General features: G+C 45.9%; 1 protein-coding gene across 8 annotated transcripts; it reads right to left on the bottom strand.

Moving 5' to 3' along the window:
- Nucleotides 1-6209: 6209 nt before the first annotated feature.
- Nucleotides 6210-15280, bottom strand: LOC104048897 (zinc finger protein 501-like). 8 transcript variants are annotated; one of them, XM_064454529.1, is made up of 5 exons: nt 15182-15280; nt 12620-12693; nt 10420-11407; nt 9632-9806; nt 6210-8135 (listed from the first exon to the last, which is right to left on the bottom strand). In XM_064454529.1, exon 5 carries the CDS (start codon nt 8035-8037, stop codon nt 6856-6858), a length of 1182 nt encoding a protein of 393 aa, XP_064310599.1. In that variant the 5' UTR covers nt 8038-8135; nt 9632-9806; nt 10420-11407; nt 12620-12693; nt 15182-15280; the 3' UTR covers nt 6210-6855. The 8 variants fall into 8 exon arrangements, 7 of the variants coding, with proteins under 7 accessions (XP_064310599.1, XP_064310605.1, XP_064310601.1 ...); XM_064454535.1 differs by lacking the exon at nt 15182-15280 and adding an exon at nt 14916-15164; XM_064454531.1 differs by lacking the exon at nt 10420-11407 and having other exon boundaries at nt 15174-15280.
- Nucleotides 15281-15504: the final 224 nt, after the last annotated feature.

The following is a 15504-nucleotide window of genomic DNA, read 5'->3' as shown; positions in this document are numbered from 1 at the left end:
TTTTAGTCTCTCATGCAGAGCAAGGCTGAGTATACCCTGGGCTGTCATTTAGCACCAACCTTCTGGAAGGGAGAGCAGGGCTCTGTGTGGTTTTAGGATGAGCATCTCTTCACCCACAACATGAGCAGGTAAGGGCTGAAGCCCAGAACTGTAGCAGGTGCGCGCTGCTCCAAAGTCTATATTGTTCTGCTTCAGACTGTCCAACCTCCTGCACGCAAGCTCTTCCAGGAAGGGTTTGGGGACCGGTCTGGAAGAATAAGGAAGGTGCACGCTAGGCTGACTCCATAATTTCCACTGCCAGGGGTGGTGGTCATGTTTTATAGGTCTGTAAACAGTCAGCCAGGAAAATTTTCACAGGACAAGACAGAAAAGTCACTTAAAACTCTTCCTCAAGGGTGTTTCCTGATGAGGGAAGCAAAAAAGCAATTATAGCAAACTGTGAGATAAAAAGGAAGTCCGGTCAAAGGACAGGCAAGTGCACAATGTACTCAGCAAGGCTCTGCACTGGAAATTGCTAAAAGCCCCCCAAAATTGCTTCCCCCTTTTGAGAGTATAAATAAAACAGATCAAGCTAGGCCCTTCCTGTCTTCCTCTCAATGGCAGCAAGAAATCACATCAATTTGAGGGAGCACATCCAAAAAGAGAGCTGTCCTCGTTTCCAGCTTGGAGTGGAGCGGAGATCTTTCGCCTTGCTGCCTCACTGGGTCAGACCTTTACAACAACATTGCTGCCAGCATTACACCCCTGCACTTTGGAAGGATGTCCTGCATTGCTTGGATGTTGCTTCTGGATTTCTTGTTCTGCCCTTCATGGTGGTAAAAACCTGTAGGGCTGAGCCCTGGTCCCAGACCACCTGGCCAGGCAGTGCTATTGAAGGCATGTAAATGTATCTGTAAATGATGACACAAATGTGCTTATAATAAATGTGCTTGTATCGTAACAGTACTGCAGCTGCCAAGGACTGTCCAGGCGGGGGGAGCCTAGGTTTATTTTTACACTCTTGCAGTGATTACTGTCTGATCATTACAAACTGGATGCTGTGTCATAGTATGTGAGCAAAGAGGAAATAATGTACTTAAAATGGGGGATATTCTTCTATGTTTACAGGAACTCCCCAGTCCTGGAGCTATTTTAAAGCTGCTGTTATATCTCAGGTGACTACACTGGAAATAAATACTCTGTATCTACTCATGTATGCCATGAACAGTCTAAAAGAAAGAAGTCTCTTGCGCTTTTAGCTCATGTGCTGCTGCGGTCTTGAGCAAATACAGGTATTTGTACAGATGCATAGCCTATCTCAGTGACTATTACTGTATGCAAAGACTGTGCCTCTGCACGTGTCCAGAAGTGAAGCAGGACATGAGGTCTTGTAATTACTCACAGATGTCTTCCTGTACCTAAACCCAAGCCTGTAGGTATCCCTAGGGATGAGTTTTGGTATGTGAGAAGCAAAGGCTGGTGGGAGGCTTTGCAATGAGTGTGCAGGCAGCCTTATCTCAGAAGGGGTTCCACCTGTGAGACCACAGTCACGAACACAGACCTCAGCCTTCTCCATGTGCTGCACACTTCTGTGGTGCTTGCTCGCATGCTGCTGTGCTGTAACCAGGAGCTGACATGCAGGTGAAGACAAGACCAGCTAACCAGCTTTCTGTACTCAGGAAACACAGCCCCCAACCTCCCAACTCTCTGGGAGGAAGCATCTCTCAAAGCACACTCTGCCCAGTCAGAAACATCCCCAGTCCACTGGATTTGGTGCCAGCAGCTGAGGCAGTGTGGTGTAAGTGCCCAGATTTTCCCACAGTCCTCCAACACAGCCATGCTTTCTGGCAAGGCAGCTTTCATCCAGCAGATATAACACTGTGCCAGCAGAAATACTTCCATGGTGTTGCACTGAACTATGTTACAGAGTAGACTCTCCCCAATGCAGAAGTCAACGCCTTTTTTTCAGGCTCCTGGGGCAAACCATTTTGCATAGTCAGCAGATTTCTACAGGAAAGTTAATCTTCTTTTTAAACAAGTAAGGTATGAATACGAAACCTAGCTAACAGCTGGTCCAAGAGCTTCTTAAATGCAAGTACTAAGACATACATACTAGCAATCTTCCTTAGAGGCCCCACAAGGAAGATCAGCTAGATCACACTTCAGTCTTTGGGTCTGGGAGATTGAATGCTGTACTGTACCTTCTCCCAGTTCCCTTTCCCAAACAATGAAAACAAGTCATCTGTCACTCACCACTTACCACGCAAAAGTCTTCAGACCAAATCCTTTAGTTCTATCACAACTGCAGGCACCTCAGGTTCTAGTAACTCCTCTTTCTAAATTGCCATCAGCCCACCAGCCAATCCAGAAGAACCCACCAAAGTCACTATACCATCCCTGCTGACAACACCAGCAGTATTTTCAGGAGCAGCAACAATGGTCAAGGTATCAAGGAAGAAGAAAATTAGCACAAACTCGTTCAAGAAGGAAAACAGAGGCTGGGCAAGCAGGCCAGCAAAACATGCTGACTCTTTGGGGGTAAAACTTACCATACTCCACAAAGAACATCCTTGCATCAAGGAAGATGTTTCTTTTTAAAATGTGCCAGGTAGGTATTTGGAATAGCTGTTAAATGGCAAGTTGGTGGCTAGGCTACCTTCCTGTTACCCATGCATGGCTCTGAGCCTAGGAACCTCTTCCTTCAGAGTCCCCTGCAATAAAATGTATGCTGGTAGCTTGCCCAGAAATGGACCTGCTCAGAACAGATCACTACTCCTGCTTTCAGATTTGAAGCATGTAAATAACAATTAAGACAAAACCTTTCACGAGAAAAGGCGTTGATGGCTCTAGTATTTTCTTCTAGCACATAAGCAAGAGGAAAGCCATTACATGAACTGCACGAGCACATTCATTTAAGCATACCCTCTTCTGGAAAAGAACATTCCCACATAGCAGGGTGCAGCTCATCAGCACAGCCATCCTACAGTGAGTTTACAGGTGGGCTGCACTCTGGTGCAAAGACCCATATTACCTGCTTCATGGGCTAGCTCCCATTCAGTGGTTGCTCTTTTAAGATGACTCTAGCGTTGCATAGGCCCACAATTTCTTAACTTCTCAAAGCATCAAACACAGCTGGGATCACCAAAATAAAAACACTGTTTTCCTTTCTACTTCCAGCATGTTATCCTAGTGAAATGCCATTCATCTACTGTTCTGTTGGTGAGATCTCAACCCCTGCTTGTTTTCAGTCTGTAAGTAGGAAAACTGCAGTGGGGGTTCCTTATGCCAACAGAAACTTTACAAGATCAGAGGCAGCTCATCACATGATGAAGCCCCACTTTGAATAAAAGATGTCTGCTCCAGAGATTTCAGCGCCCTTTGCTTAGATTAATTGACAAATGATGGATTGCCTGGTGCTCCCTGTTTACATCAAAGACTCCTGCTTCAGCCTCCTCCATGCTGGGAGAGGCAAATAGTGTAAGAGGATGATGATGGTATTCAGAGGAGCAGAAAGACGGTACAGTAGTAGCTTTTCCTTTGTGCAAGGCGCTATATCTACACTCCACAAACACAGGCATATTTACCATGCAACGTCTTTGTTAACAAAGTAAGAAAACAGTACCGTAGCTGCCAAGGACTGGCTGGTGATTCCAGGTCAGTGAGGGCCACGAGTCTGCAGTGCTGGAACTATTCTAACTTCTTAGTCTTAAGAGAATTTTCCTATAATGTGAACGAGTCGGGCAGAAGCAATATAGTGAGGGGATAGGAAAATTAGCAAAGGGTAAAGGCTGTTTCTACATTCCACCATTCACAAACACCATCCAGTGACCAAAAGTACTTGCCCAGTCAGGATCGCCTGCCTAGCTCAGAGCTCCAGCCCTGTGCTTGTGTCCAGGCGCTTCCCGTAATGCCCTGGCAATGAGGGCCTGTGAGCGAGTCCGCTGCACAGCACAGCATCAAGGGGAACATATTCTTCCATGGGCTTTACAGATGCAGATGAGCTAACAGATACACTGGCTACTCTGAACAAAGAAAAATGACTTCTGCTGAAACCACACACTTCAAAACCTCTCTAATGAAGTGATGCTGTAGAGCAGATGTATTTGCTTACTAACCCTCTTTCTGTTTCAGCCAGCTATTGTGACTGGCTATATCTGTTGTAGGCTACCAGCAACTCAGGTGACTTGATGAGAGTGTCTGGGCCTGGGAGAGATTTCCAAACCTTTATATTCAATATGTAAAGCGCAGAAATGACGATCTCTGGGTTAAATTAAGCTCCAAGGGATTTCCTGTAGCTTGCATGGGAGTTAGTGGAAGTTTCTTTGAGGAGGTCAACACACTTTTCCCAGAAACCATCACACATTTTAATTATTCCTTTCACACATCCAAGCACTTTATATGCAAGTCAACCTTCCAGGCAAGTACCTTTTTAATAACCTTTTAGTTAAGCCTAGTAGTTTTCATTTCACCAACCATTTATTCTTCCCATTAAACAGACCTTTGTTCAAAACACTTTTACCATTATGCTCTTAGAGGTACAAATTCCACCAACTGCTAACACCAAAAAGCAGAATACCTAGATGTTCCCAATTACCGCAACTGTCTAAGCAGAACAGTCACACAACATAAAGGTGTGCATAGCAGTGCAGTTTAATTGGATATTAAAATCCCCTACAGCAAGAGCACCGCATACCCAAGGGAGAAGCAGGATGCTGAAAAGGGGAGACTGTAGCTGATAATCTCAAAATGGGTTTAGAAGATGAGGGTGGAAACTTAATGCATGATAGCTTCTGAAATGGCTTTGTCACCTTGCTATCTGCCCTTTCTCCAGGTCATTTCAGATGGTGTTGAACAGCATGGTCCCCACAGAACAGCACTGATGACCTCTCTCTGCAGATCATTTACTCACAGCCTCCTTTCAGACAAGACTTTTTCCATGTGAAGACCTTTCCTCTTAGAGAGGCTAAGCAGCCCTCAGATAAGACCATCCCTTTGCTAAGAGGCCCCTTCAAAAGCCCTTCAGAAACCTAAAACCATACTGGAACTACCTGCAGAGGGGAGTTTGGAGAAGTCTCACTCACAGCTGTAGTGCAGGGTCCAGAGCCATCCCAGCAGAGATATCTGCATAACAAAAGGACATAATTTCAGAGAGAACATAACACATACCTAAGAAGTGGGATGCCGATCAATTCCCTAATATGGAGACTACTTTGAGGGATGAAATTAAAATGACTCACTAGTGAGGCCAAAAGGATTAGTCTCCCATTCACAATCAAGCTGAAGTGTTGCTGAGGACAGTGGTTCAGCTTAATCTGAGCCAAGGACCTCACATTAAACACAACAGTACCCACAACTGTAAAACGCCTGCTCAGCTGTTGCACACGTGGAAGGTAAAGCAGCCATCGCCATTTTTTACTCTATGAAATATGCAAACAAATGGCACCATCAGTACTTTACATTAAATAGCCTGGTAGTAAATGCAAAGGTACATTACCCTGAAGCTCTACTTTCATTCTGCTGCACGACTTCCTGCTGAAAAGGCAGAATGCATCAGAAAGAAATTAGTGAAACTATGGCAGCTGGCAGGGGAAAGGAAGCAAAGCTTTCTGACATGGAAAGGAAATTCAGGCTGCAACTTAAGGACAAACTGGATGTTTCTATGACAGTGGTTAACAGTAGATTAAGTGTCATTATGAAGTTTCACAGTTAAAAACGCCACTGCCATAAATGAGGCAATACATAACTTGTTGGAAGCTACAGTCTTGGGGTATTGGGCAGCAGCTGCCTGAGTCTGCCAGTCTAGTTTCTAAGGAAATTTAACTTCACTAAACATTTGAATCTAAATCAAAGTGAAGAAACTAGCAGACACTTTGGGTAGTACTCAGACATGTCACAGAATACAAACCACAGTTTTGTTATGAGAAACTTCCTTATGTGTGAAAACATTTAAGTGCAGAAGATTCCTATGCAATGAGTAGCAAAGGTGGCTTAAATTTGGTCCTCTGCTCTTTGAATTTTGTCTTCTCAAACATTTCCTACTGTAATACTCAGCTGGACAGATTTAGAGTGCACAGTTCCATCAGCGACACAAATGTACGGAAATCCCTCATCCCAAGAACGTCCACCATCATAGCGAAAATAATGCTTTTTCCATTATTAACAGCCAGTCAACTAATCACACAAAAGTGTGTAAGGGATTGGTACTCCCTTAGACAGAAACATTTATGAAATACAGCTAGTAACTGTAGAGTTTATTAAGGAACTGTTTGCGTTGCGTTTTGTTTCAGGGTTTGTTTTTTTTTTAAATAATCAACATGATACTTCCCCTCCAAATTAAAAAAAAAAAAGGTAATGGAAAGAAAAACTCAGCACAATACAAGGAGAGAAGGGACAGAGGGACAAATCTGGACTGTTCTGACTTAGCAAAGACCTGCAACAACAGATCTCCAAACCCAGCACCAAAGAGCCATCACACTTGAGAGGGCAGGGCCAGTTTATTCAGTGACCGAGACTGCAGAGAGAAGTCTCACAGCCCATGAATTCCTGCAAAAAGCTCATCCTGATGCATCGTCAGTTCAGCGAATTGAGACAGTGGTAGCACGTGAGTGATTTCAGTCTTCTCAAGACACATTTCATTACTCAGTGTTAATTAGGTTATTTTTTCAAACAAAGCCAGTTTAAAGCCAGTGAGTGCAATCTTTACCAGTACAAGTGCCAGAGATCCCCCTGATGTAGTAGTCCCTATCAGCCACTGCTGGGAAGTGGGTCTGGACTGATCAGAGCACATGCAGTGGAGTGCTCGCTCCAGCCCAACTGAGCAGGCCTCGTTCAGGTAAGAAGCAACCAAGGACACTGCAATCACAAATGAACTATGAATTAAGATTTGTCCAATCTGTGCGTGCGCTCATGCCTCCGTAGGGTACCTGACTCGGTGAAGGAATGACCACAGTAATTGCAAGAGTAGGGCTTCTCTCCAGTGTGGATGCGGTAATGGCGCTGGAGTGACGCCATCCGGGTGAACGTCCCTCCACACTCCTCACAATAGAAGGGGCGCTCCCCAGAGTGAGTCTGCTGGTGTCTTTTCAGCCTGAGCAGCTGGACAAATGCCATGCCACATTCCTGACACTTATAGGGCTTGTCTTGTCGGTGGATCACCTTGTGTTTGGAAAGCAGGTTAGGTTTATCAAAACCTTTGCCACACGTTGGACAGGCATAAGGTTTATAGTCATCTTCCTCAGACTTCTGGTTTTCTGCACAAGGCTGATCAGCGTACTCAACAGCGTGCTGGTCACGGTGCACTATTGACCATGGGTTCCTAGCCATGCCATTTCCCAAGATCACCATGGAGCGCTCTATCTTGTGCACATTGCGTAGGTGCCTCCAGACATCAGCTGTGCGAATGAAACCCTTGTCACACTCTGGACATTTGTGTGGCCTGTCACTAGAATGAATGAGCTTGTGCATTCGCAAATTTGCTGCACGGAAAAACTCTTTGGCACAGATGGGACATCGGTATGAGTTTTCCACAAGGTGAGTTCGCTTATGTTCCTGCAGCTCGCTCATACCCTGGAAAGAGGAACCACACTTCTTGCACCGATACAGCAAAGCTTCCTCAGAGACAGGCTCCAGGTCCTCATCAAACACATCAGGAAGACCGGTATTTTCACTATCTTCACGTAGTCGTCTCCGTGGTTTCTTGGATCGTTCAGAGGAACAGTGCTCTAAATCTTTATCTCCACATTGCAGGTCAAAGTTGGTACTGGAGGGGACAAATACCCCAGCTGTACTCCTCTCACCTCGCTTCTGGTAGTAGTTTTCATAGGTTTCTTTGTCTTCATGCTGGAACTCTGCAGGAAGCTCCTGCTCTCCTGAAGGTCCAGCAGAGTTGCAAGGAAGACTGGATGTCTGTGAGTAATTCATGTCTACCTCCTTCTGCAGGCTAGATGTGTGGCCCACCTGCTTAGTGGACTTTCTGGAATAATTTGAATGCTTCTCACCTGTGTCACAAACATTACCCCCAGAGTCCCAGTCCACATTCACATCCATCCTCTGAGGCATACGCTGTATTCGTCTGCAGCTCGTCGATGATGTATACCAAGAGCTTCAGGTCTTTCATGGTAAAACCATCTCATTCTCAGCTCTCTTTACAGTCCTCCCTAGAAAATAAAACACCCATTTCATCAGTGTTTTTTCTGATTATTAACGTAAGGTAAAGTTATCACAGTGAAGATTTTTTTCTGATTAAAACAATGGGACATTATGAGAAGTTATGCAGTAGGAGAAACAGAATTATCTACTACTATATATGTAGAAAATATACACTTGGCTTATAAAACAGACAGACTACATGTAATGAAGTTAAATCCTCTATCATAATCCAGCCTTCACTACAAATATAAATCAAAAATTTCCATTTTAAATTCACCTACAGATGACAAATCTTCTGCATTCTGGGGTGCAAACACTTTTGGCAAAGTTCTACACCATAGCTGCCCCCACCACAGATCTTCTTCTGCGGATTCATGCTTAATCATGTTTTTATCTTGCTAAATAAGAACTAGTAGCACCAGTCATAAGCTGGTTTCTTTCAGAAACTAGTTAGGTAATGCCATGAGATCCAGAAACTGTAGCAATCAAAAAACCAAAACCAGAAGCAATGTATGAAAGGAGGGTCTGGAGAGCTTGGGAACACCTTTTGGCCTCCCATCCTGGCCGGCATTATTGTAACCGTCTTGAGGATTTTTGGGGTCCTTCTGCCACTACCAACTAGCACCATGCAAAGACGACATATGCAAGGAAAGGCACAAAAGAGCTGTCCAGAAAGCTTACTAATTGTCCTCCCATGCTTCAAAGCACAGCTAGGAACCCTCCAGAGCTGGCCCACTGGAACAGCTTCAAATCTTCTGGGTAAACTCCCTTTGCAGACTAGCCTTACTCGCAGAAAATATGAGCAATGGTAATTGGTCAGAAATACCTGTCTGAGTCACAAACTGTCTTGTGAGGAAGATGCTTTCGTTTATGCCATACCAAAGTGTAGACATGCAAGAGGTGTTCTAGATTTGTCCCAGCAGCCTCTGTTGACAGGCAGCTCCACAGGGAGCTTTCACTCACCTGGTTTAAACCTGCATTCACATTTAGACCTGCTAGTCTAACCTCAGAAAATGCACTTGTCCCATCCTGACGGATGCCTTCACTGCTCCTCCGACCCCCACCTTCTCCTTCACACCCACTTTTTCCATATTGTCTTTGCTGCCACTGTTTTTTCACTTCCTTTTGACTGTTTTTGTCTTGGTAACACTTCTCTGAATACGAGCACATTTATTTATACAAACATATATGTAAAAACGGACATATTTCTGCATTTGCATGCGTACATAAATATAAACCTTGTCTATTTAGTTTCAGTAGGTTTCAATAGTTATAAGGGCAGTATAGCAATGTGCATTAAGTGAAAGGTCTTATTCACATCTCAGAAAGGCCGGCTTCATCTGAGACACAAGCTGTGCTTTCTTCTGCTGTGGTGCAGAAAACAAGCTGAATTAGTCGTCTTCATTAGTCGCTGCCTGGAACAGAATGGCTCAAGTCACCCCCCAACTTCGACCGTTCCCATTAGTTTAATAACGCGTGCGTGAGAGCAGGAACCGTTCCTCACCTCCTGCAAGGGGCTGAGCACCTCCAGCAAGCAGCACACTGTAACTCATCTGCTATTTCCTTTGTTGAAGAAAAAAAACTTTTCAAGGGAGGCTGGCGCTGCTTGGCATAAGAAAACTCCCTGACGAAGGCCCGTCCGGTTTCCACGAGAGGGAATATTTAAAACACGATGGAGGCTTAGAAATAAGAAATAAAAATAAAATAATTTTTGTTGTTGTTCCAGGCGAAATGAAGCCCCAGACTTTTCCCGGCGGCGCAGGGGACCACCCCGCCCCGTTCCGCAGACGCCCCCGTGTCCCCCCGCGGCGGAGCGGCCCCGCCCCCGCCCTGGCCCTACCTGCGGGAGCCCGGCCCCGCCCGCCGGCCCCTCGCCGCCCCCCGAGCCCCCCGGCGCGGCGGCGGAATGGCGGCGCGGCGCGGCCCGCAGCGGCCGGCGGCTGCCAGCGGCGGGGCGGGACCCGGGCAGCCCCGCCGCGCCAGCCCTCGCTCCGGCAACGCCGGCCGGGGGTGGGCCCGGAACCCCCCTGCTCCCGGCGCCCGCTTCAAACCGCCGCGGCGGCGGGCGGGGGCCGGGAGGAGCGCCCCGGTGGGCCGAGCCTTGGCTGAAGGCGAGCAGGTGCCCTTCCCGCCGCTCCTGCCGGGAGGCTCTCCGGAACCCCCCGTGCCCCGGGGGACTGGAGCCTTCTCCCAGCTCCAGGCTGCAGCAATTCGCAGCTGTTTCTTCTCCTTCCTCCCCAACGGCAATAACCGCCCGTCTTCCCGCTGAAGGTTGGTGTCGGCTGGATTAACTTCCCAGCTTTGCTCTGTCGAAGAAACAGACTGCCCACGTCCCCGACTTCTGTGCCGCACTTCCAGCTTGCACGAATATTTCTTCACCACAAGTGCCCAGAACTGCACCCAGCATCCCCAGCAAAGTCCACCAGGGCCTTTCACAGCAGCGCTATTTCCTTACTCCTAGTGGAAGTCCTTTGCCTGGCACATCCTAGGATCCCATTTCCCTTTTGCAAAGCCACAGTACGATCACAGTCTGCAGGCTGCCTTGGGCTCCTTTCCTCCATCCCTTATAGCTGATAACCCACCAATATGGAACAGAGATTTTCACCATTTCTCTACCGCCAGTTCTGGAAGACTTCTCATTCTTCCATGGCTCTGCAGCCCTTCCTCCTGTTCATATTCCCTGTGAGCACATTTAATTCCCATGTGTCCATTTTTACATTCCCATCGTTAGCATAGCTGTTCATCGGGAGTCATCCAAGGTTCAATCCCCCAGGAGCACCACTGGGAAGCTCCCAACAGCTTCTGTTCAACTACAACCAGCGGTCCCTGACCCAGTCCCTTTAGCACTTTGCATTAGTCCCGTTATTGTACTGACCAGTTCTGCGCTTCCTACAGTCAAAACTATTCTCCAACATCACTGCATAATCTTGCAGAGATTGCTCCTGCTTTTAACGCTGCAGCGATGTTGCACGCTGGACAGCGTAACAAAACTCTCACTTTTGGAAATGGGCTTCTCCAATTAACAGCAAATACAGAATTGAAATTAAAAATTAACAAAAGTGTACACTATTATCAAAATACGTAAATATGGTATATAAAAATGCTCAATGTTCTCCTTTTTTGTGATCTCACAGATCTCTCAAAATAAACATGAAACCAGAAACTACTCTGCTGGGAGCTGAGGGTGAGGAAAAGAAACATACCTACTCCTTTCACACAGAACAGCGAGCTACTTTTGAGAACACAGTAAGTGGCAGTTCAGTTTCTTCAGATTAGGCAGCTAAAAAATAAGTTAGCAATATTCCTTTAATGACAGTCCTTGAATCCGCGAGAAACCCACACGCTGCTTAGTATGGCGAACCTTGCAGAGAAAGAACCATCATTCCAACTCTCACAAACTAGGAAAAAAACCCTCAGAAGATTTTCATTATTTTTATTATCATTTTTCTGAATTTAGAGTTCTTAGACGTTTCTTACTGCAGTGCAGTAGCTGGGCAGGGTAAAGGCTTTCTTCCACCCAAGACACATGGAATCACGTACCCTGTCCACCTCCCTTATGGAAGAGAGGCACACAACCCCCCCCATTCATCCGTTCTTGTAAGGAAAACATAATATATTAGCACATACGGCACCAATATCTCCACTGCCAAGCATGCTTCTGTGGGGTGCAGATGATAAATGGCCATTTTTTAAAAATCCAAATTGTGGTTTATTACAACTAATGCAATAAAACATGAAAGGCTGTACGGAACAAAGAGATGGGTGAGTCGTTCTGGCCAAGTGGGCTGTGCAGCCTAACAGTCTTCTGCAGAACCAACACCAGACATCTAGACAGCAAGACTGTAACTGAGAGACCACAGGCGCACAAAAGCTCTAATTTAACATGACAGTCTTACAAGAATGAGTCCAGCTACTCCTGACCATATCCAACAACTGCACATCTCTCTTTTGATTTCAACCCACTACAATGGCAGCATTTCTTGCAGCTGACAAGGAATGGGATAATGCCAGCAAACAATGGTCTTCCTCATAGGGGTCATGGAAGAAATGATGAAAGCATCTCCAGAGATGGGCTCCAGGCCCTCCTCCTCCAGAGCAGCAATAATAATGATGCTTCCATCATCCTCACTTATCCCTTCTTGAGGTTCCTCAGGACTGTTCAGAGGAAAAGCATTCTAAACCTTCCTGTTCACATGGCAGGTCAAAGTTGGTGGGTTGGCTCAATTATGCTTTTGGTAGCAAGTTTCAAAGGTCTCCTCTTCTTTGCACTGCAGCTCTATATGGATTTCTTGTTGGGCTGAAGGTCTAGCAGGATGCACCCAGGACTATAAGGTGGTGAGTAATCTTCCTCCACCTCCAGCGGCAGGCTGGCATTGCAGCCCACCCTTTCTGAGGTTTGTCTGGAATCACTTGAGTGTTCCTCACTTGTGTGACAACTGCCATTAAAAGAAAGCAAGTCTGCCTCCATCCTATGGTATCATATAGTGCTTACTTGTTAGTAAATGTGGAGACAGGCAGTACAAATTCCTGTGACCTCTCATGGTCGGCTTCTTTCATGTCAGCTTCCTTAGAAAAGAAACAAGAATTTCATTATCTGCCAGGCAAAAATAACATTTAAGATGTCAGTTTAATTGAAAATACTTTAGTAGTAATACATAATGCAGAACACTCAAATGGTGTCTCACGGGTTAGATCAAAGACCCAGGGCAATTCTATTCAGTACACTGTGTCTTCTGCTGTGGGTCCGAGATGAGTCAGAAAAGGGCTTTTATGGCAGGGTTATAAAACCAGCATGTACACACCCCAACACTTAGACCGACAAAACTGTCAACACACTCATAAAATTCATGAGCACAGTCCCAAAACTAGCTTCTTGATTTCAGTAATGAAGAACAGGCCATTCTAACCTAAAATAAAAAAATGAAATTCAGAGGTCTTATCTCATGTACATTGGTCTTCAGACTAATACCCTTAGCTCTGTCAAGTACCACATATTTTAATTTTTCCTCCTAATACTGAGGTATTTAAAATCTGCTCTGCCTTCTATTTCATATGTTGCATTTATAAGCACACGATTTCATTAAATTCTGCATTATAAGCCTTTCCCTTCAGCCTTGATGAGTTATTCCAGCACACACAAAAAATAAACTGTAATTCTCAAGGCGAAGGCAGCAGAAAAATAAGTGAAACACCTAGCTCTTTACAATGTATGATTCCTACTAAAATCACATTATTGGTGCTTTGTACCCATCCTACATTTTATATTCCCAACACACATATATGGATGCTAAATCCTTCTTTTTAGTCATTCTACCTCACTTTTATGTGTTTTAAGTGTGAAAAGTCTGTCAGAATAGATGAGTATCTGTAATCTATTTGTCAGTTAGATCTGCTTTGGACTAACTTTTAATTTATTTTTTTTTTTTTAAGATTAGACTCTACACTCCCATGTTTCTGCTAAATTTGCTAAAAAGTGCAAACTTGCTTGTTGTCACAATGGAAGCTTAATATATTTTATCAAGGGTTTAAAATCACATCCCATCAAATTTGAATTTTTATTGGCCATATAGGTTTCTCCCTTGACATCTGGATACTTTGTTTTAGACTGCCATAAGCACTTTCAACATCTGAGAGCTTCAGACTTTTGTACATAAAACAACCAAAAAAAAACCAACCAAGCTTTCTTCTAAGTAGGAGCTGAATCCAGGTAGATTTAACTCATACTTGGCTGAAGCTTGAACTTTTAACTCCCGAGGGGAAAGATGGGCTCCCTTTAGCATGCTGAAGTCTGGTGAAAGTCTAGCAATATCTGTTTACTGTTAGAGATACTGAATTTTGCAAGAACACCATCACAGCACCCAATGGCAAGTGCTCTCCTACCACAGCTGATTACACCACATGCAACATGCTACAGCCTCAGAGAGGGAAAGCGAGCAGCCAACACTCCAGAAGTACCCTGCTAAGAGTACAATTAAAAGAAGGTTCAGGATCTCTGATGCTGTCCTCTCTCAAATCACCTGGAGCAGGGAATCGTTCCACTATCTCTAGCCAGCTCCAGCCTGCTATCATGGGTTTTTTTTCAGTGAAGCTTGCCAGGATCTTCTAGGTCTTTGAGTCCCAGTCAACTGGCATTTCATAAACAGGGCATTCAAGAGAAACACACTGAGAAAACAAGTCTTAACTAGTGAAAGTCAAGATACAGCTACAAATCTAAAGTAAAGCTGTAAAGAACATGGAACAATAGAAGGAAACCAGGTGAGGACTACAAAAAGCATGTTAGTCAAGTAATAACCTTCCAGCATGCTCTTGTTTCTCAAACTGGCATTTTCCTTTGCACATATTGATCTAGATTGCCAACAAATCTCTACACAAACATCTTGTGTAATTTTGTTAACATCCCCGGCCCAACTCTGACAGCTCAACTCCAGTGCTGGACATGCAAGACTGTGAAGCAGTCTGACCCTTCTAGCGCAGGACAGAAAGTGCATGTGCAAGAATATCCATATGCCCTATGACTTCCTGCAATGACTGGCTGTGGTTTTGGAGATGTATCTGCTATCTGCACATGAACCTTACACATGCTTAGCTTTGAAAACCCACAAAATGCATACATAAGCTTGTTAAAAGAGTTAAAGGAAAAATATTTACCCGCGGAACAGTGCTTTCAATACCCTTAATCGGTACTCATTGGTTTTTATTGTAACGCTTGGATTACTATGTTGAGTCAGAAATGCATTTGATAATCTATTCAAATAACCATTCCGCATAAGGGATTTTTACTGGAGTACCTGATTAAGCATAAGTGGGATATTTTCAGTGGTGCCCCAGGAAAACACACACTCTCTGCGAGCTGTTTTTTTGACTGGAACACGGCACTTCACTCGAGCCACCGCAAAACCCCGCGAAGGGAGCTTCCCAGCCCTCTCGCCCACGGCCTGTCCCCCCTCGCTCCTCCCGGGGCAAAAGGGGTATGGGCGGGCGGGAAGCTCGCACTGACCACGGCCCGGCCCGGCCCGCCCTCCCCGCAGCAGCCCCGCCGCCCGCACCCCCTCACCGCACAGCCCGGCCCGGCCGGCGGCCGCCATCTTGTGCCGGGACGCTCTGCAGGGAAGGGGGTAAACAAACCGCCCCCCGCTCGTGGCGCGGCCGTGGCCCCGCCCCAGCCTGACGGACAGCTGCCTCCACCAATCGGCGATCACAGCCCGGCTGTCGGGCCGCGCTCGCGTCATTAACCGCTGCGCTCGTCAACGGCGGTCCAACGCAACCCACTGGCGCCCCCTGGGGACGGCGGCCGCGAGGCCGGCCCCCCTCAAACCCTCCGGTGACCGGCACAGCCAGAGGCCGGTCCCTGTCACACCCCCGGCGGGACTTTCACAG

The sequence above is a fragment of the Phalacrocorax carbo genome, chromosome 6 (assembly GCF_963921805.1).
Source record: "Phalacrocorax carbo chromosome 6, bPhaCar2.1, whole genome shotgun sequence".
NCBI lineage: Eukaryota > Metazoa > Chordata > Aves > Suliformes > Phalacrocoracidae > Phalacrocorax > Phalacrocorax carbo.
This window is presented reverse-complemented; position numbering and strand designations above follow the sequence as displayed.

Bases quoted from the DNA above. Each gene is read 5' to 3' on its own strand.
- LOC104048897 (XM_064454531.1), bottom strand. From the start codon at position 8,037: ATGCCTCAGAGGATGGATGTGAATGTGGACTGGGACTCTGGGGGTAAT.